This window comes from Camponotus vicinus, unplaced genomic scaffold (assembly GCF_025532165.1).
Source record: "Camponotus vicinus isolate PSW18456_S1 unplaced genomic scaffold, iyCamVici1.0 SCAF_13, whole genome shotgun sequence".
NCBI lineage: Eukaryota > Metazoa > Arthropoda > Insecta > Hymenoptera > Formicidae > Camponotus > Camponotus vicinus.
In genome coordinates this window covers 11,076,965-11,099,763 of record NW_028141949.1, presented here as the reverse complement: position 1 = coordinate 11,099,763, position 22,799 = coordinate 11,076,965, and the positions used below count along the sequence as shown (strand labels likewise).

At 32.8% G+C, this 22,799-nt stretch overlaps 2 protein-coding genes across 11 annotated transcripts in view; one reads left to right on the top strand and one right to left on the bottom strand.

Annotated features, from left to right (window-relative positions):
• The window catches only part of Tsp66e (Tetraspanin 66E), a 39,034-nt gene extending 24,120 nt beyond the window's left edge, over positions 1–14,914 (top strand). Inside the window, exons 8-9 of one of the 4 annotated variants that reach the window (XM_083087413.1) lie at positions 1,403–1,544; positions 14,519–14,914. In XM_083087413.1, the coding sequence (XP_082943539.1) occupies positions 1,403–1,544; positions 14,519–14,565 (189 nt within the window). In that variant the 3' untranslated portion in view covers positions 14,566–14,914. Of the gene's footprint in view, positions 1–1,402; positions 1,545–1,712; positions 8,571–14,518 lie in introns of those variants that run through there. The other 3 variants (XM_083087416.1, XM_083087415.1, XM_083087414.1) reach the window with 3 other exon arrangements.
• On the bottom strand, positions 7,445–22,799 carry Med14 (mediator complex subunit 14). Of its 7 annotated transcripts, none has more exons than XM_083087411.1 (25): positions 22,398–22,685; positions 21,682–21,841; positions 21,458–21,590; positions 21,105–21,278; positions 20,886–21,011; positions 20,553–20,732; positions 20,276–20,469; positions 20,043–20,160; positions 19,825–19,966; positions 19,530–19,734; positions 19,291–19,450; positions 18,930–19,137; positions 17,661–17,872; positions 17,273–17,519; positions 16,674–16,817; positions 16,384–16,524; positions 16,083–16,252; positions 15,825–16,019; positions 15,459–15,719; positions 15,130–15,376; positions 14,473–14,843; positions 11,599–11,757; positions 11,252–11,521; positions 10,908–11,162; positions 7,445–9,713 (listed from the first exon to the last, which is right to left on the bottom strand). In XM_083087411.1, the coding sequence occupies exons 2-25, from the start codon at positions 21,828–21,830 to the stop codon at positions 9,549–9,551; spliced, it is 4,626 nt and encodes a 1,541-aa protein (XP_082943537.1). In that variant the 5' UTR covers positions 21,831–21,841; positions 22,398–22,685; the 3' UTR covers positions 7,445–9,548. The 7 variants fall into 7 exon arrangements, with proteins under 7 accessions (XP_082943537.1, XP_082943538.1, XP_082943532.1 ...); XM_083087412.1 differs by having other exon boundaries at positions 17,661–17,839; XM_083087406.1 differs by lacking the exon at positions 22,398–22,685 and adding an exon at positions 22,703–22,799 and having other exon boundaries at positions 15,825–16,252.

Genomic DNA, 22,799 nt, shown 5'->3' with positions numbered 1-22,799 from the left:
CACGTTTAACGTAATTGTTGCTGAAGACAGTGTTCATGATACGGACATGCATTCACGTCTATAGCATACTTTCTCCTTGACAATTTTCTGAGCGTGACTCGGCATTGGCATTGCGTGTTTCTAATTCCTGTACGACGCATCCATAAAGATATACGTACCAATTGAACAAATAGTTTCGTGCTATGCGTGATGAACATTTATATAAGCCTCATGTATAATGATTATTTTCAAATCGACATTTTCCAAAATCGGCAATAAAAAAGATTTGATATTTTAGTTTGATATACAGGGTGTCCCATTTTAAGTGTCCACCCCAAATATCTCTCTCATTTTTGATTTTAGAGAAAAATGGTTCAGACATGTTTTGTATGGTTTCGAGGGGGCCATAAGATGGTACCATTGATTTGACCTTGAAGAGTCATTTGAAGGTCACGTGAAGGTCACTTCAATTTTTTTAAATGGAACACCCTATATATTTTTACACATTCTTGTAGCTCATCTCGAGGGCTTTCCAAAACACTATAATTAAGTTAGTTTTCATTAAGTACTTTTCGAGTTATGAAGCTTGAAATCATTTCTTAATTTTACATAAACCGTAAAATATCTTGTAAAACATTCATTTTTCGATTATCTTACCTTAATACTTTTATGCACAAAATAATGAGAGGAATCAATTGGTGAAAAGAAAACACATAGTTGTTTCGAAGAAAAAAAATGTAATTTGCAATTAACAATTACATTTTTTTTCTTCGAAACAACTATGTGTTTTCTTTACACCAATTGATTCCTCTCATTATTTTGTGCATAAAAGTATTAAGGTAAGATAATCGAAAAATGAATATTTTACAAGATATTTTACGGTTTATGTAAAATTAAGAAATTATTTCAAGCCTCATAACTCAAAAAGTACTTAACGAAAAGGTACTTAATTATAGTGTTTTGGAAAGCCCTCGAGATGAGCTACAAGAATGTGTAAAAATATATAGGGTGTTCCATTTAAAAAAATTGAAGTGACCTTCACGTGACCTTCAAATGACTCTTCAAGGTCAAATCAATGGTACCATCTTATGGCCCCCTCGAAACCATACAAAACATGTCTGAACCATTTTTCTCTAAAATCAAAAATGAGAGAGATATTTGGGGTGGACACTTAAAATGGGACACCCTGTATATTAAACATTCCGTTATAACTTTTTCGGACTAAAATTTCAAGTCAAAGTCAAGTCAAATTTATACTTAAGATTTATTTGTAAACAATAAGCTTAACACATGAAATTTTCAGTATCGATATTTTTCTTAAGAAGATATTCACTTCAAATTAGCTAAAGAATTCGTATATAAAGTTATATTTACGTAAATGGAATATGTTAGGTAAACTGATGATTACTTATCTATCTCGTAGGGTTGCTACGAGGCTATAATGACCGCCATCGAGGAGAATGCGGCGATAGTGATCGGTGTGGCCGCTGTCCTGGTCTTCGTCGAGGTCTTGGTCATCATTCTGGCGCTGTATCTAGCCTGCTGCTACTGGCGTCCACAACATGGTAGGCTCGGTGTTAAAGTCAGTTACTAAATAAATCTATTACGGTAGTAAGCGTGCGCGCGCGCAAGAGTAACTTACGATATTCGATTTGAACGATTTCCCTCGGCCGTTAGTGATGCCTCAGTTTTCTTAATTGACGGTAAAATATGACCTCTTTAACACTTTGCAGTTTATCGATGCGTAGAACCTTCTGGCAAGGAATAACCTCGAGAGCAGAATGTGCTAAGCTTTCTGCCAGCAGTTCTTTTGAACGCAGTTCTTTTTCCTTTATGGACTTCGCGAATATACCTCGACTGTGTTTGTATGTGTATTATGTAATATACATGTATACACATACAAGATGATCATATGCGCATGTATGCATGTATATGCGTATGCATATTCATATGCATACATGTAGGTACGTGTTTTCGTGTTTTCCAACGCAATGACGACTCAAATCGAATCCGGTGGCATCGCATCGTGCGCTTCGACTGCATACAGTTTCAGAACTACGACGTAAGAAATCGAAGGGTTGCGAATTAGAGAAATGACGTGACATGAAATGTTGTATTTCAGTTTCGATTGGGTGATCACTAATTGATGGATCACGATTCGAACCCTTCGATTATGCTCTATCTATCGGCGGCATGTTAACACATGAATTTTCGCGAAAAATTGCGTTGAGCGGAAAGCGTTTTCACTTTGTGAAACACAATTCGTCCAATCAGCGACAAAGCCTCGAGTGCGTGTGCCAAATTCAATCGCGCTTAAGAGCCTTCACTTTGACGTTTCAAGTATCAATGTATCAAATTTGCATTTCGCTTTCGCTGATATTCAATACTAGGAAAAAACATGGAAAATCTCATCGAATTCTCAGGGATTTTTTTTGTACCTGAAGAAATCAGACACTTCATAAAAATTTATCGGGATTCGGGATATTTTTTACAAAATTCTCTTTGATGATGCTTTTATATTGTAAACAATCGGCAATCCGCTGAAATTATGAATTATGTGTGTTTAAAATATATTATAAATATATATCTATCTTTGTTTATATATTCATTGTCCTAACAAAATATTAAATATGCAGTAAATATTCATGTTATCGTAATATTTAATGATTTTTAAAGAAATGGAAATGTTACGCAAGTGCACAATGTTTATCTTACGAAAGCTTTTCTCAGTACATTTGCAAATCTCGCATTTGAGATTTAAGCGACCATGTTTCTCCTTCGTATGAGTGAAAAGCAGAAAACGTAAATATTCAATAAAAAAACTTTTATTTTAGAAAGTGGTACCAAAAATTTAAAAAAAAATCCTCTACTTGAAATCAAAATATCTGAAAGACCAGGATATTTTTTTTATAAAATTTGAGTAGACACCTTGTAAAACGTCGCTGTTTTTTCGATGCCGCGAATACTCGTTGATCGTTCAACATCTCTTGATGTATCCTGAAATGAAATTTCTTCTTTTCTTAACGAGGAATTAAGTCAAGAAGACACTTTTGTTTCGCGACGCGAAATGGGACGAGAATGCTCGGAGATTTCTTTTTATGTCACCGAGTATATCATTAGCATAAATATTCGGTCTCTATCCGCTCAACGCACGCTTATCAATGACATTCGTATCAATGTCGTCATCGCACTGTTCACCGTGCACATTATTCAAATGCTTTTAATGCTCGGGCGCGCGAAATGACCAAAATAATGTACATATCCGGAACATTTCTCGAACGTCAACAGCTTCGAATTGTCAAAGTTGTTTTTCGTACGAGATAAAGAATAAAATGCGAGATCTCCACGCATTTAAATAACACGTACCAATTATTTGTATCGATTATCGAACGAGTAACTATCGAGAGAGAACGAAAAACTTAATTTCCCAAGATTCTTAATATCCATCCAATTACACGTAGCTATTTCCGACATCTCACATTCCGTTATATCAGTACAAAAAAAAATTGTTGCACACGATTTTCCACGTAGCGTTATAGACGATCGAAAGTGTTGCAGCACAATTTCACACGTTCAGATCCTAGACGAGGACAAAGTGTCGTTGCAAATGTTAAAATCACAATGTTATAAATGTTATTATACGCGCATATCCATATCCGCGATTTTGATCACGCACGATCTATCCTATTAAAAGTAGATCCTTCCCCCACAATCGGAAAGCATTGACAAATGGACGTTCTTTTAGCTTGTGTAGACGTATCGTCAAGGCAGGCCTGGTGAGGTGCTGAAGTAAGGATGATGATTTTGATGGGATTTGCTTTCAAGTAAGATGGAGGTTGAAGCTGTCAGTTGACAGCTGATCCCTCCCACGCTGCTGTCTTGCTGCAGCGTCTAGATCTATCCTCCATTTCTACTCTACAAGCGTTCTTTCGTGAATTCTATTGAGGCATGGTAGCTTTGCTCTCCACCCTTGCATGGCCATGCTGTTGTATATAATTTGACAGAAAGAGAGAGATGCGGATATATGCGAAGACAGAGAGAGAGGCCCGATTGCATCGTTACGCGGCGCAACCTGTAACAGGAAGTGCGTTTAGCGAGGGATATCCTGATATAGTATCATCGATGAGAGATCACACACCACATCTAGGGTGTGATTGAAATAAGAAATAAATTATACAAACGAAAAGATACGTATAAAGTAGCCTGATGTAAACGTCTTAGTTTGACGTCTTAATCTGTGCAATCGTTGTTTCATGTTTACATCTAATCTAAAAAGAATGTTAATTATGATTAGACAGTCTTCGAGTTTCGCGAAATATAATGATATCATTTGTCATAATTTATATACAAGTAAATTATGAAGCAATAATTACGATTATGCTGAAGACGAGGCCAAAGTAGAAAAATATAGATCGCTCTAATCGAAGCGTTACTTTTGCAATGTTCTTTTTCAATTTATATAAATTTACTTTTATATTAATTTTATACATTCGAGCGAGATTTAAAAATCTTTCTTCTAACGCACACACTATAGTTCGCGCTGAGAAATGGAACGAATTATCCAAACGTATTCGTTCATGCCAAACGAATATGCAATTGGGCCTGTAAGTTTCATTTCCGCTTACAGCGTTACAATTTCATTTCATTTCACGATTTGTTCATGTACTCGAACGACTCTATCGGCACAAGTTATTAAACACACGTGACAAAATTCTACTCGGAATTGTCGTACGTAGTAACACAACATTAACTGTTTCTTTCCGTCCCACCCCATTTCATTAAATTAGAGTAGCTTAGTCAGTCTGTCGTCTGAATGTTGCAAACGCTATATACGTACCTAACATATACATCATAGATGGCGAGATGAAAGAATCTCATTTATGCATAATGTAAAGAACACAAAATATATTACTGTGTAAATGTGAGTACAAACGTACAATTTCGAGGAGAAATCCAATACATTGATAAGAAATTGATTAATGTATATTCTCAATGTTTAACACACACTGCTGTATACGCAATTTGTATACGTATGCGCACCCAACACGGAGACCCAAAGTAACAGACACTCTAAGACTGAAAATTAAGAAATCAAATTGAACGCGCACACACTACAAATGATCTGACGATTTATGCGGATTTTACAAATCGACAGTGTCACTTTCTTGAATATGACGGGATACGTGTATTTAGATAAAATATAGTTTTTACGACATAGATGTAACGAATGTGAAACGAACTTTTGATTCCTTGTTCATTTGTATAGAAGTAAAATAAAATTGTATTAGTATATCGCACGTATCTCCCGCGTAATATTACATAAGCATATACGTGTGGAAAATGCCAAAAAAATAATGATGCACAAATGATGTTACGCTTTTTCCTCGGTACCTGAACTTCTCTAGATTCTTAACAACTGATCCGTCTCTCGGTATCCATAGAGAAGATTTGAATTATATTGCAGCAATGTTGCATAATGTAGTGCGATGTTACAAGGACGGTATGTTGCGGTAACGTATCTGCAACATTGTAATTTTACAATTAAATGCTGTATAAATGCAGTGCCAATTATTATTATCGCGCTACATATCGGCTTGAAGAAGCGTGTTTTTTAAACACGTTCTTTCTCTCTGTGTTAGTATGCGTGCGCGTACGTACACACACAATCGATTGACATATAATTCAATTTTACGATGCTCTTTATACTCATGGCTACTAATTGTTCATGCCGCACATTCTAGACATTTTCGTTTCCAGTGTTAACTTGTTGGTGCTGCTGTTGACGAGGCATTAAGAGCATGGAACTGTTGAGTAGTGCCTCCTAGCACGTTGAGAGCCCTTAGTGTGCTCCTGTGCCTTGCTTGCTTGCGAAACTCTAGCTGCTAGCCTAGCCTAGGCTAGCTGAGAAATCGACCGACAGAGAAAAAAAAAGATTTTCTGACACGCTTGAGTCAATGAAACGTTTTCGGAAAAATATACTGGCAGTGACGTAGAAGATAATGAATCAATTCGCGTCGTGAGAATGAATCAATTTCTTTTAAAAAGGAATTATTATTATCTGATTATTTTAGAATATATATAATTCCCTTTTACTCATGTGTTTATTATATATTATATATATGTTATATATATATATATATATATATATATATATATATATTCTTATTTATATGATATATATATATAACATATAATATATATATAAAACTCTTATAATGTAAAGTATCTCAACGTTAATGTAAGTTGACAACGTTTCATGATTTCGTCAAGCGTTTATATTGTGGAGGTACAAGCGTTTAAAGCAATGGAGAAATGGTATCGAAGATATTGTAGAACCGACCGATCATACGTTTCGCAATAATGATCTTTTCTTTTTCATCTTCCGGCTCTTCTTGTCGTCTATAAGTTAATGCAAATACTAAATGTCGATAACAAATAGTGAATGTATATATACGCAATATATGCGATAACATTAGATATTTTCATAAAATATTTTAGATGCTTGTATCATAACTCGGAATACTCATGCGCGATGTTTCGTTCAACGTGAAGAAAAAATAAATGAAGTGGAATATTTGACGAAATATTCGTGAGACAAGAAGCCGATGTATACTTCTTCGGCATAACTTTTTCGCTATTTTATTGCATTCAACAGAATTTTCTTGTATACATGCAACTTATTGAACAATCGTAGCTTTATGCACGAGATCGGTTTTGGAGTAGCCTTCGAAAGAACAGTCAGATAAAGGCGTTGTTAATTGCTGAAAGAAATTAAAATATAAATTTTCATGCGAGAAGAATATTTCTTTCGACATTATGTTATATTGGCGAGGGAAAAGATATACACATACGTACAAATTCTATAACAGATTTGTAGTATAGATTTCGTGCTTATATTGGTACGCTCTGATTTTTTATCCTGATATATTTCTAGCCTTGTATTTTTCTCATGTACCTGATTAAAAAAAAGAGAGATTGTCAGATATAAATATATCAGATATAAATATTTCTATGTGAGAAACGCGGAGAAAAAACTGGCGCATCATTGCTGTAGATCGTGAGGAGCATTTTACATACATTCGCATTCTGTGAGCATCACAAAAGTCAGAGTGTCATAAGCATTTATATTCGAACGTTTATTCTCTTTTCTTTGTCAATTGTTCTGTATGAAAATGTGCTGCACATCATTGTGTTCCTAATAGAGGAATAACAATCAAACCTCCTTTTACCTCTGACATGCGCGAGAGAGCATCTTGAACTTAAAAAAGAAATATATAATCTATATTAAAAAATATTTTACTATACTTATAAATCGTGTAATGTCATGTAATAATTAACGATGTCTTAGTTATGGTCATCATTCGTAATACATTACGCGAGATTCGCACAGGCTAATTGGAGGATTGAAACTCTCATATAAAACTTGTTAGTTGATAGTTTAAAAATATAATACACAGTAAAGTGCTTGTTTTTTTTTTAAATAATGTGCAGTTTAATTTAGAGATCAAGAACACGTTTTTTGCATGCGATGTGCACTGTAAAAATATTCATACTTATTTTTAAACGTTCGCATAGAGTGTGTCTGTCGAATATATTAAAATAATGTAAAGGTTCTTTTTATTGCAATTTGATCCTTATATGAATATCGATATCGTAAGTAATAATCTAAGAAGATATCTTATTTTTTGCTACGGAAAGAAAATAAAAATAGTTTTGAATGTTTTTCTCAAAATCTTATTTCCTCCAATGCTTTGACATTCACATAGAAAATACATAGACATTTATATATTCAGAAATTAAAACCGCTGGTATTAAATAAGGATAAATTGCAATACTGATAGCCTGATTTTTATAAAGCTGTCTAATATGTAATTCCATGATATTATGAATGTATAAATTTCAGAAAGACTAAAATCAACAAAAAGTAAAATGATGTGAAAAAAAAAACATGGAGCCTATAAGACATCAGTTTAGAATTTTGTGTAAAATTTATGGAAGTCGAGTTAAGATTAATGTGTTTATTCTGGAGTTGCGATAAAATAATGAATAAAGCGCGTGTTGTAGTTGTATGCTATGATAGTTTCGTATAAATTAATATAGTAATATCTACTTTAAACAAGTATCTTTTCGGTACTAAAGATACAAATAAGAGCTATATTGCAGAGTTATTTTTGAAAGATTACGTGAGGTGTTACAGTGATAAGATTAAAAAAAAAAAGGGCAAAACAACATAGACACGGTCAAGAACACATGATATTGCTTAGTTTAAGTTCAAAGTTTAAGATTTTTAATAGGTATATTCATTTTTGTTTCGATGCAATTCAGAATTCATTAAATAGTTGTATCAAGATGTATTCAAATTTTATATACAGAGACTGATACCTGACCTAAAAGTGTACATATATTTGAGATGCGATTATCGATATACAGTTGTATTCCAATATATTATTATTAACTGTATGAGTATATACTGTACAATTACATATATTAAGAATATAATACGATTGATTTTTGTTAAGAGTATTACATGTTTTCTGTAAAAAAGAGCTGTACACGCAGAACCAAAATAAAAATTTTATATTATTCATAAATCCCAGATAAATTATGTAATGTTGGTGCAAATTGGTTTATTTTATCGATTCATTCCAACAACGATTATGAAAATAATTAAATGTAAAGAATAGATTCTTTGTTCACATACTATAAAACGGATGGACGAGCAAGTATAAAGTTAGACATTTTTAAAAATTGATTTCATATCTTTTGTATAAACATTTAGATTTCTACACATTTATTCGTAAAATAATATTAAACATATTCATTCTTTAAAAAATAGAATCGTGTCCATAAATACTATACTTCAGGAGACATACAGTACGTTTTATCCTTAATACCGTCTACAAACATACACACTTGTGAATATTTTTACATTTGCATTTTTGTAAATGTTTTTAATTTGCAATAATGTGAATTTTATTCTTTCATATTCACATTTTGATACACCAGATTGCTTATATGTTACAAAAGAATACTTATCTCAATAACAGATTTGTACTCTCTATTTATATACAGATAACTTTTAATGAAGAATATCAGCTAATATCAAGCAAAATGTAAATAAAAAGAAATTTTTCATGGCAATTATTGGCAAATAATTCTCTATTAAATTTCTTTTAGCTATCTCCTTTAGTTATCCATATAATACAATTTATACATTCTTTTTAGCGTTTTATACTTATCATGAATAGTGTACACACATACATAGTCGATTTTTAGCTGATGATAAGATATACGTGTATCTTTAATAGCAATTTCAGAGATGCCAGATTATCTATAAAAACAACTCAACAATTTTCTTGCTATTTCTCTCTCTATCTTTCTCGGATTGAATGTGGCAAACGTATAGCGCTATCTATCTCTCCTAAAATCTTCCCCATAAAATGTAAATCTGCTCGTGATGGAATAAACGTGCGCGTCCTCTAAAAGGACCGAACATTACATTTACATTCCTAATTCATCCACGTCGGATGATTCGGCAGACAAAGGGGATTAGGAGAGTAAAGCAAGTCCTATTGAGGCGGACCGCCCATCATACTCATCGGTGGCATGCTCTGGATTCCGTATGGTCCCTGCGGTGGTCCTTGGCCGCCAGCCATAGGCGAGTGCATTTGCATCGCTGCGTTTTGAATTTGCTGTGTGGAAGGTACCTGATTTCCCGCGGGAGATGCCACAACCTATTACAGATTTTAAAGTAAACTTTGTATTTTTCCATTAAAGTTTTCATAAAAATAATTCGTGCTTTGTTAATAATATTTTGTTTTCGGTATTTTATATTATTGAAAAAACTAATAAAAAACTAAATATTACTATTGCTTAATGTATTGCGTAAATTACGTAAATATAATGGTAATTTTTGTTCATATACAGGGTGACCCATTTTAACTTAGGCAGCCAAATAACTCGAAAAATAAGCAAGATAGAGAAAAATGTTTTAGACAAAAGTTGTATGGTTTCGAGGGGGCCATAAGATGGTACCATTGGTTTGACCTTGAAGAGTCATTTGAAGGTCACGTGAAGGTCACTTCAATTTTTTTAAATGGAACATCCTATATATTTTTGTACTTTCTTGTAGCTCATCTCGAGAGCTTTCCAAAACACTATAATTAAGTACATTTTCGTTAAGTACTTTTTGAGTTATGAGGCTTGAAATAATTTCTTAATTTTACATAAACCGTAAAATATCTTGTAAAATATTCATTTTTCGATTACCTTACCTTAATAGTTTTATGTACAAAATAATGAGAGGAATCAATTGGTGTAAAGAAAACACATAGTTGTTTCGAAGAAAAAATATGTAATTTGCAATTAACAATTCCATATTTTTTCTTAAAAACAACTATGTGTTTTCTTTACACCAATTGATTCCTCTCATTATTTTGTACATAAAAGTATTAAGGTAAGATAATCGAAAAATGAATATTTTACAAGATATTTTACGGTTTATGTAAAATTAAGAAATTATTTCAAGCATCATAACTCAAAAAGTACTTAACGGAAAGGTACTTAATTATAGTGTTTTGGAAAGCTCTCGAAATAAGCTACAAGAATGTACAAAAATATATAGGGTATTCCATTTAAAAAAATTGAAGTAACCTTCACGTGACCTTCAAATGACTCTTCAAGGTCAAACCAATGATACCATCTTATGGCCCCCTCGAAACCATACAACTTTTGTCTAAAACATTTTTCTCTATCTTGCTTATTTTTCGAGTTATTTGGCTGCCAAAGTTAAAATGGGTCACCCTGTATATGTATATACATACACAATGCAGAAAAAAGATTTATGTAGTTTCTCACGATCTAATAGAATTGCAGTGAGAGATCAAGAATTTTAAGATTTATTTCTTCTGCTTAGCAAAGAATTATACCTGTGATATAACCGGCGGTTCCGATGGCAATGTGAAATTAGCTAAAAGATCCCTTACAGAGGGAAATAGCGAACATTCCGATTGATTTGCCCCGTACTCGGCGAATCTCTTTAACTGCATGGACGCTGCCGTAATCGCTGGACTAAGATCTCTTCTTTCCGCCAATTGCGTTAAATTTGTCGTGACATCATATACAAATGGTAATACGAAGGACGTTTCTCCTGGATATGACATACCTATTCTCGTAAGTTGCAACTGCGAAATCATGTAAGTTGCATATGCAAAATCATGTAACGATCAATTGAATTTAATGAAATTCCAAGTGCTTCACAAGTCGTACTTACAAAGAATAAAATTTTGCTTCTGCAAACATGCACTCCCTCTGATCCCGGGGGCACAATCTGTCCGGTAGAAGGTGGAATACGCAAGCACAATTGCACGGACCATTTCAATTGCTGTTGCTGCACAAGACCGGGAACCAACTCTAGCTTCATTATTTGCACAAAGTCTTTCAGCACCTTGAAACGTATATTAAGCATTCTGCCGAAACCAGATAGTGTGTTGTGTTTATAAGGCGGAGCAGCGACTCGTGTATCAAAGAATTTTTCTATAATCTATGAATAAGAAGAGTTATTGCAATTAATAAATGTTGCGTATTAATATATACAACATATGCGTTTTAATTACTTACTTGTAACTCTTCCAGAGTCCACTGATCTTTGTACTCTGGAAGTGGTTGCACTTTGATATGAAGAGATTGGAAATATTGCGGATTTAATCCAACTCTACATTGTAAGCTTTCGACTTTAAAATGTACTACGCCAGGTTCGGTGCTATTGATACCAGTCACCTGTAATTTATACATATATACTCAGGGTGTTATCTAATAATCGCCTAAGTCTCTCGTGTGCAACTAGAACGAGTTAAACTGATTGTGAGTAGGAAAGTCCTCTATCGTTTTGCGATCTTCGCAATAATTAATGAGATATTAATTTAAAAAGATCAGCCAATTCGCGTGAGTAAAAGCACGCTGCGAGAAAAGCCGTCCCACTTTAAGTGGAGTGCTCTCCGAAACATGATGGCAGTCCGTGATGCTTCAGTGTTAAGTTTGGTGAATTGAATTTTCCTACTCAATTCTATCTTCAATATATATATATATATATATATATATATATACAGGGTGTCCCATTTTAACTTGGACAGTAAAATATCTCAAAAACTAAGCCCAGCAAACAAAAATGTTTCAGACAAAAGTTGTATGGTTTTGAGGGGGCCATAAGATAGTACCATTGGTTTGACCTTGAAGAGTCATTTGAAGGTCACGTGAAGGTCACTTCAATTTTTTTAAGTGGAACACCCTATATATTTTTGCATATTCTTGTAGCTTATCTCGAGAGCTTTCCAAAACACTATAATTAAGTACCTTTTCGTTAAGTACTTTTTGAGTTATGAGGCTTGAAATAATTTCTTAATTTTACATAAACTGTAAAATATCTTGTAAAATATTCATTTTTCGATTATCTTACCTTAATACTTTTACGTACAAAATAATGAGAGGAATCAATTGATGTAAAGAAAACACATAGTTGTTTTTAAGAAAAAATATGGAATTGTTAATTGCAAATTACATATTTTTTCTTCAAAACAACTATGTGTTTTCTTTACACCAATTGATTCCTCTCATTATTTTCTACGTAAAAGTATTAAGGTAAGATAAACGAAAAATGAATATTTTACAAGATATTGTACGGTTTATGTAAAATTAAGAAATTATTTCAAGCCTCATAACTCAAAAAGTACTTAACGAAAAGGTACTTAATTATAGTGTTTTGGAAAGCTCTCGAGATAAGCTACAAGAATATGCAATGACAAATAGTAGGTTCCATTTAAGAAATTGAAGGTGACCTTCATGTGACCTTCAAATAACTCTTCAAGGTCAAACCAATGGTACCATCTTATGTCCCCCTCGAAACCATACAACTTTTGTCTGAAACATTTTTGTTTGCTGGGCTTAGTTTTTAAGATATTTTACTGTCCAAGTTAAAATGGGACACCCTGTATATATACAGGGTGTCCCTGAATGGTCTGTACAAACTTTGTAAATAAGTTCCAGGGACTTAAACAAGCAGAAAATGTCCCATAAACATGGGGTCGGAAACGCTTGCTTCTGTAGTTACGACGGTTCGAAGTTTTCCTGCAATAGCTGGAGAAATTATCACGTCAAATCGCATAGGTGTTACAAAACTGTGTTTATTTATTTCATGTAGCAATTCTTCACCAGCGGATCGTGGACGGCTGCGACATCATTCGTAACACATCTGGTATTTTCCAACGGGTTCGCCAGACAATGCGGCGACGTGCGCAGGCACCTTGGAATTTAACGGAGGCCATTTCGAGCATTTGCTATAGCAAGTGTACTGTCCTGTTATGTCCGTAGCAAAATCGAGGAAATAAATAAACACAGTTTTGTAACACCTATGCGATTTGACGTGATAATTTCTCCAGCTATTGCAGGAAAACTTCGAACCGTCGTAACTTCAGAAGCAAGCGTTTCCGACCCCATGTTTATGGGACATTTTCTGCTTGTTTAGGTCCCTGGAACTTATTCACAAAGTTTGTACAGACCATTCAGGGACACCCTGTATATATTGAAGATAGAATTGAGTAGGAAAATTCAATTCATCAAACTTAACACTGAAGCGTCACGGACTGCCATCATGTTTCGGAGAGCACTTCACTTGCTGCTTCACCGCGCGCCTAATATCAAGTTAAAGTGGGACGGCGTTATTTTTAAGAAAAAAAATGTAATTGTTAATTGCAAATTACATTTTTTTTTTCGAAACAATTATGTGTTTTCTTTACACCAATTGATTCCTCTCATTATTTTGTACATAAAAGTATTAAGGTAAGATAATCGAAAAATGAATATTTTACAAGATATTTTACAGTTTATGTAAAATGAAGAAATTATTTCAAGCCTCATAACTCGGAAAGTATTTAATAAAAACTAACTTAATTATAGTGTTTTGGAAAGCACTCGAGATGAGCTATAAGAATATGCAAAAGCATATAGGGTGTCCCATTTAAAAAGTTGGAGGTGACCTTCACGTGACCTTCAGGTGACTCTTCAAGGTCAAACTAATGGCACCGTCTCATGTCCCCCTTGAAACCATATAACTTTTGTCTGAAACGTTTTTTTCTATAATCAAAATTAAAAAAGTTATTCGGGATGATCGATTAAAATGGGACACCCTGTGTGTGTGTGTGTGTATATAATATAGTATAGTATAGTATGTGTGTGTGTGTGTGTGTGTGTGTGTGTGTGTGTGTGTGCGCGTGCGTGCGTGCGTGTGCGCGCGTGTATATAGAATACTGTGTGTATATAGAATACTATATATATAATACATATAGAAAAATACTATACTTTTTTTATATTTATTTTATGTATATATTTAAAATAAATATATGAATATTTAGCACACAAATTCGCCAAATACTATTCGCGGCTAATATTCTGTAACAATTTATGTATTATGTTACAATTTATGTATACAAGTTCTCTTACACAATCGTCTGTCTGAATAAAGCGTTGCAATTGTCTCCTCATGTAGACGCAACCCAGAAATCTCTCGAGCGGCGACATATCCGGACCGGGTAAGCCGGATGGATGCGGTGAGGCGCAACAAAGCGATTCTAGCGCTTCGTGCGTGAGAAGCGTCGGTACGGCACCAGCCCAAGATCTCGGCGGTAATACTCTGGACATGTGACTACCGGTCTTGTGATCAGAGGCTTGCGGGCTATGCAGTGCCACGTGACCCGGACTTTGCCCAGGTCTCGCAGGAGATGGTCTTGGTACACTCGGTGATCCAGGCCAATTGGAAGCAGCCGGTGAGGCCATACTTTGAGAAGATGGGAAAGGACTACCATCGATATGACCTGAATATCGACGTTTCGTTGTTATTAAAAGCCTCTTGTAAAGATTAATTAATATTAAAAGTGGTGGCAAATATTACTACCATTGTGGAGTCTAAGGTTTCATTTTTGTAAAACAATCATAATTTTTGAAAGCGAGAATTTCATCATTTCTCGCTTTTTTTTAAGTAATGCAATGGAAATGCGTTTTCAGTTAAGGTAAATATTAAAAAAAACTCACAAAATATAATAGTTTTGAAAAGGACAGAAGAAATATCGAAGAATGAAAAATATATATCAAAACACACACCTGTTTGCATGAATGAACCAGCAGGCGAATGTCCTACTTGAACATTACTACAAGGTCCAGGTGACGATGTTGGCATGAGACCAGCCGGACTAGGAACATGCATTGGATTTAGAGGACTGTTCGCAACGAGTCCCGAGCCAGGAGATGGATGTGGTAACATGTTAGGTGTATTCGGTGGTAATGATGGCGGGGACGCTAAATTAAATGATGTTGCGGGACTGCTTCCGAAACTTTGATGTTGACTGGCCTAAGAAAAAAAAAATATTTTTGTAATCACAGCCAAATAATTTACATATTATGTGTATATTTACATTAGTCAGGCAATCTACCTGGGATATATTTGTAGTATGAGGACTGGCCGGTGTGTGAGGATTACTGCCGGATGGTGGTGTGAGTGGCGGATGAAATCTTAGACCTTCACGCTGTTGCGCGGGCGATTGCGGTCCGCTTCTGTGATGTCCTAAGAACCCTCCTACGTTGCTTCCACCACCATCGCTATCCATAGTGACGGGGGACGGTGGATTATCGTCCTCCGATTGAGATCTTCTTCTAAATACCGCGTTCTCATCGACGTATTTCGACAAAAATGCCTACAACATATACATATAGAATATAAACATATAGTGAATATGCTTAGTTATATCACTTCAAGTGCTTTGCACTTTATTAAAAAAGAAGAAAATATCATTTCTTACCTTTAAGCCCTGCGTGGGTGTGAACTCGTCGACGACGTTACTTTTGTCAAAATGACTATAAGCACCGTCACGTAAACTCACCAAACCTCCGCCGCGCAAACGTAATTCCAAACAATACATGCCTTGATACGCTATCTTTACTAAAGTGACACATTGTGGCATTATAGTAAACGTTTGTACTGGCACTCGTGGTCTCTGTAGAGAGGAATTTATCCGTAAGTCTGAACCAAAAAAAGGCAGATATGCGCGTGCACTTACCGCATGCACGCATAACTGAGGGATTGTCGGTAATTTACTGATCGACGTAAGCGGCTGAAGCGTTTCATTAAGTATATGAATAATTTGTGCCAAATTCTTATGTCTATTTAAATGGGCTTCTAGCTGTTCCTTCATTATAGAATGCGCATTAGTCACTGTATTGGTTGGACCTATTAATACAAATAAAATTTTTATTATTATGCATTTCCAATAATAATAATAACAATAATAATAATAATAATAATAATAATAATAATAATAATAATAATAATAATGTGTTTAAACTAAAATCAAAACTTACTTCTACCAAATACTAGTTTGAAGTTTGCTTTATCATTCCATTGTACAGTTACAATTGCAGCATGATTTGGACCATATGCAAGAACTAACTTGCTATAACTATAAGACTTAATGCTAACCATGTTGCGTAAATTGTACTTCTCTAGAGTGAAAAGCAACATTAAATTATAAAAACGTAATTATATATGTGATATATAACAGCGTATGAGATTGGAACATGTAACATATATATATATATATATATATATATATATATATATATATATATATATATATATATATATAACATACCCATTTTGAAATATTCAGCTAAATCATGAACAAGTGAATACAAATGCACTATTTGTGCCCAGTCATGTAATAAGGCATCTACAGTACGAGAGACGGTATCGGCTGTCCCCATTTCATATTGAAAATAGACTGGTCTCCGTACACCTATAAAATTCGATAAGATTCGATAAGGAAAGAAAAATACATTTGCGTTCTATAATTTTTATTGTAACAAAAAAGAAAATTATAATGTATTATTTTATGAATCCATTTATACAAGAGGTCAAATTTTACTTAGAAGTTAAAATAGAAATTAATTATATAATAAAATATTGTATATTTATGAGTTAAAAATATAAAATTTTAGATAAATTCCTTAAAAGTATAACAATAAAAAATTATAACAATTAACGAAAAAGAATTATCTTTGAAATATGAATAAATATAAGAATATATAATTATGCTTTAAAAATTGAAAATACAAAGAAAAAAATACAGATTTATATAATAAATACTCCATTATTCAATTTCATGTAGTATCCAAAAATTCAAATTTTAAATGTAAAATAATGAAAGGTGTCAATAATTAATGTGGTATCTGATTAAAGAAAATTTAATACCTTGTTCTTTGGAATGACTACTAGAGAGGGGACTACCAAAAAATACAAATTCCACCATCCAAGTTTTAGCCATGCCTTTGCCTTGAACTCTAATCGAAACGCTTAGCAACCTTTTGAGGAGAGCGTGCCAAGCACTGCTTGTAGCGATAGTCGGCGATGGCGCAGGTAATTGAACAAGTTTAAGTACCAATGCTGTGGCATTTGCTTCAACCTGTAACCCTTGATGAGCTATCTCTCGTCTGGTAAGCTGCAAATTAACAATTAAATGAAGAGAATCATGGAAAAATCTCAATTATCGTTATGCAAGACGTCCCATAGAAAGGAAATTTTTCTTCCTCTAATGAGAGGCAATCTATGATATAAAAATAAACGGAAATTTAAATCTTACTTCTTGAGCTAGAGTTACGAATGGTATCCGTTCGTCGCATAGAGCGACAACATGCGCCAATTCCGGAATGAAGTAAGCTGGATGTTTTGCTCTTCTATTCTGTGATGTTCCCACCGCGTCTGTCCTTCCTCCGATTCCAGTGCTTCTACGTTTGTTGCTCATCGTCGTCTCCACCACTTCTGTAATGCACCCCCCATCTTGATCATTATTCCCTAAAAAATCCACCCGTTAATCCCCCTAAAAGTAGCAGAGGTAGTACACCACTCAATGTTGCCAGATGTTAATTATTATGTGTACACTATACAGATTATGTGTACACTATACTGTATTAATAATCAAGCAATTAAATGTTAATGTAAGGATTAGTGAGAAAGTTCTTATAGCAAGCAGGATAAACTATATATATCATACTATATATATCAACTATATATATCATACTTAATACAAGAGAATGTATAATTGCATGTACATATAATTACATTAGCTCGACAACAAATTAAGACAATCGATTTATAGATTTTATCAGACCTATTCAAGCTTTAACTCGCGATGCTTTTACTTCTTCTTCAATCTTGCCGAATCGGAGAAGAAATAAAAAACCAGTTAACATGCCATTTATATAGATATAATTCAAGGCATTCTTAATGAAGCACGTACTATGCTTGGAATTGATTAAATTGCTTCATTAAGAATGATTATAGCAATATGATTGTTTGCAAATGGAAATAATAAGCTTATTGTTAGTGATAAATTTGAATAGGCCTGATTTGTGTATAATAAATATATATACATACTTATATGTCATATAACACTAGTAGATAGAATAAATCAGAAGTTGGAAAAGTTGAATTGTAATAAAAAAAGAGAAAAGAAAAAACGTTATTATATACAAGATTTTAATAAACTGCATACTACAATTAAAACTACATGCTACTAATATATATACTTTTTACTTTTACCTGTATACTTATATATCTATATTAATAATGTATATAATAACAAAAAACTAAACTCACATTCAAATACACATGCATATCCATATACATTTTATTTATCCATTAATGATAAATAACAATATTATTGTATCCACAATATTATAATATTGAATAATAATAATATCAATAATGTTATAATATTGTTGATAATTAATAGTGAATTCATTTAAATATGTAAATTTTGAAGATAGAAAATAAAAGTTGAGAGAAACATAAATAAAAAAGAAATATATATAGAAAAAAATTATGCATTAAAGCATGTACCAATACTCACCACTGTCGACACTTGTAAACGGCCCGTGTGTAATGACAAAAGTATCAAACTCAATAAGACTCTGAACTTTTAGATACATTTTTGGTATTTCCGTTTCTATACTATCATCGTGCGGATCATCTTCAATGGAACTATGTTTCACTACAGCGAGATAGAAGGAACACTCTATCTCACATGGTGAGTTTTCTTTTTCTTTGAACGCAACAATCTAGAGTAAGCAATATCACAAAATATATATAAACAATTATTGTTATATAAACAATTATTGTACATATAATACTAATGTAATATATTTCTCAATGAATATATCTTTCAATGAGATGATTATTATTATAATCCTTGAAATCATGAATTTACATACCAGTATAACATTAGGATGTCTATGCAATTGCACAAACATGCGGTGTCTACTAATCTTAGACATAGGGTGATCTGGATGATGTAAGACAGGCAAACGTTCACGAGGGGTAGCGGCTAAATGCTGTAATGTTTTCTCGCAACGTCTTTGTGTTATCCAAAATCTGTCATAAAATAATTTATCAATAATTCTATTTTAAATGAAAGGAAAGCTTACAAGCAGTATTACAATAATATTTATACCTCAATTCAGATATAAGTGTCGGAAGACGCGAATGATCCCCATTCAGAGCCGCTGTTAATTCTGGTACAAGAGGCGCATCGTATTGAGGGATATGACATTGTAACATACCAGTATGAGTATCAACTGTAACTAATAGAAGCTCAGCACGTAAACACGGTTGTAATATCGGTACTGACAAAATAGCTGGAGATCCTGCTAAAGTACCTAAGAAATATACGTGCATTATATAAATATTTTATTTTATTTGAACTTATAAAAAGTAAAAGAAGGATGCAGAAAAAATCCTTAACTTACATTCGACATCCTTCAGCATTGTTTGTAATTCTTGTTTCAATTCGGATAGACGACTTCGCGTCCGAATATAAATTGTATGCACGAGTAAACATTCCATTGATAACTGATCTGATCTAATGGCTCTATGTGCTATTTCACTTTCCTGTGTAATATTACCATAATATATTATTATAAACATTGTAGAATTTTGAAAAATATAAATGTATTCCTTTTTTTACCTTACTACCCAGTGACGGAATGTGTACAACTGCAAGAGGCCTCGCAGGATCATGTTGATCTACTTGAATGGTCAATTTGTACCCAAGTTCTGATCGTGGATCTTTATTCGTTAATTCCCTAAAAAGATTTCATACATGAGGTAAAAATGTATCTGTATATACAATTCTTTTTGCAACAATATTTTTTTCTGAACACGTTTTATACATAAGTGTATCAATACAATTATTATTACCTCCAATAAGATACAGAGAGACATTTGCCAGGTACATATTCATCCACATGAATATGATCATCTAATCTATCCTGAATTAGTCTTAATGTTTGAGAAAATAAAACTTCTAATTGTAATGACTGGCAAAAGTAATGCAAGATATAATACACTTCTGACAATGGATTGGTACTTTCAGCCAATCGTGATTGAATAACCTTATAGAAAGAAATTCTATTTGTTAAATGCATCTGAGAATACAGTTTATCTTAACTTTTTCTAACTTTATTTTATGATATACCTGATGTACATATCGAGTTTGCAAGGGATGCACTAATGCCTTTCCATCACCAGTTTCCCTATCCGAAACCAAAATCTCCAATTCTAATAATCTCCATGGAACTGTTGGTCCATCACTCATAACTGTAAGAGATACTGAAAACTCTTGCTCTACAAGAAACGTCACTCTTCCTGCTTCAATCTATATCAATAATAAATCGAATTTAATCATATTGGATATGTAAACAACAAATCATATATGTAATTTTTTTTCTTCCACAAAGTAATGTATATCACAGCAATTTTTAATTTAAAGAATTTACTTATATTTTTATTGTTATTTGTACATATCTACCTTCAAGTTACGCATCTGTGGCAACAAATTTCCAGTGACTAATCTATGTTGAATAACTTGATTCAATCTTTGCAGTGTGCTTCTCTTTTCTGCAGCTGTTATAGGATCTGGAGGCACTATTCTTTCCTGTATAAATGTTATAAATATGATATTTTTATGAATACTTGCCATAAACTTATATAATTAACACTTCTTTGCATGCAGACTTTCTATACTTACTCTAATACAGGCTGGTAATCTACCATAAGTGCCAGTAGTAAGTACTTCTACAGCTGCAGGGATATGAAAATTTGGAAGTCTAGCATGCACCAAAGTTTCACGAGCCATTCTTGCCAACATATCCGCAGTATCAACAAAGAGCAATGATTGTTTATCTAAAAATGCCATAATATGCTAAAACAAAAAAGACGTAAGTTATTAGGTGATTTTAATTATATAACTTAATTATATATAATCATATATAATTAAGTTATATATGATTATTATGTAAACTTAATTATATATAATTATATAACAATAATTTAATTATATAAAAGAATATATATATATATATATATAAATATATATCTTACTGTAGACTTATCCACTTTAGATGCACTATTCGCCCACTTTACTAATGCCAATAAACGAACATACAATTGTCTCGTTCGAGCAGAAAAATTATAAATTTCAATTTTGCGTTCCATATCTGTTTTACGAGGCAATCTAAATACATAAAGAATGTACAAAATCCATAATAAATTGTATTATAAAATGTTAATGTATGCCTATTAATATCTTGATATTTTGTACTTACAGTTCAGCAAGAACAGTGAGTTCATGATATGTTCGTTGTATTATAAAATCTATGAGCATGCCTAAGGAGATAGATCCCCCACGATTACCCTCTTGCGGTATATTATTTGTAACAGGAGTCTGATGACCTTCTAAAGGTACTGGCGCCATTTTGATGTTGTCTTCGATAAAAAATATTATATCAATCTAATATGTATGTACATTTGGATAAAAAAAAATCATATGTAAAATCTCTTCTTCATTATGTATTACAAGCTGTATATTATATATATGTATATATTCTAGTTACATATACTTTATATTAATTATATATTTTTAAGAATTATTTATTACTTTTTATTGCAATATGCTTATAAAAAATATTATTTCAAAGATAATAAAGAAAATGCATAGAGTTTAACATATTGATAACATATATGTAATATACTTAGTTTTTTAATAATAAAAGCTATATCTGACACTCAAACGAATTCTTTCATAGAAATAATTGAGAATCTATGTAATGTTTATTAAAATATATAATTTATTGTTTGAAAATTAACATAATTGTGTGGACGAAGTCTAGAAAAAAATTGCTTTTGTGAATTTAAATAATACATCAATAATAATTCTAAATAAATATAACATTTAGAATCATTTTATAAATGCTTGCTGTAATATGCAGTAATGTCGCTTTTATTTGAACCTGTATGTAAATTTATTATACCAACCACATACAATTAGTATTTTATAATTATTTTGGTCACCAGATCTTTCTCCTAGATTAGTATCTAACTTTTATATTTATTCTTTTAATGACGCCGCGATGATCAACATAATTGAAAAGAACACATTGCGACAATTCTGTTATTTTGTTAATTTACAGAATGGGCGAATACGTTTTATTTTCCGCCGTGATTTTATAACTCGACCACATAATTACAATATATCTGACAACAATAATTTTCAGCATATTTAGTATAATAATTAAGTTAAAAAACTGGTACACATTCAGAGCTGTAAAAATTTCACCTTTCACTTACTACGAAATGGTACGAAATCATTGAATAAAGAATATCATTAAGGGTCGGTTAAAGTGACGAGCAAACTCCGAACTAGCTCCGAATAGAGTTCCTCAAG

Excerpts from the sequence above, each read along its gene's own strand:
- Med14 (XM_083087406.1), bottom strand. The coding sequence starts at position 21,830 with ATGGCGCCAGTACCTTTAGAAGGTCATCAGACTCCTGTTACAAATAAT. Across the intron at positions 15,720-15,824 it reads CACCCACGCAGGGCTTAAAG|GCATTTTTGTCGAAATACGT; the intron begins GTAAGAAATGAT and ends TATATGTTGTAG. Across the intron at positions 11,163-11,251 it reads GAAGCAAAATTTTATTCTTT|TTGCAACTTACGAGAATAGG; the intron begins GTAAGTACGACT and ends ATGATTTCGCAG.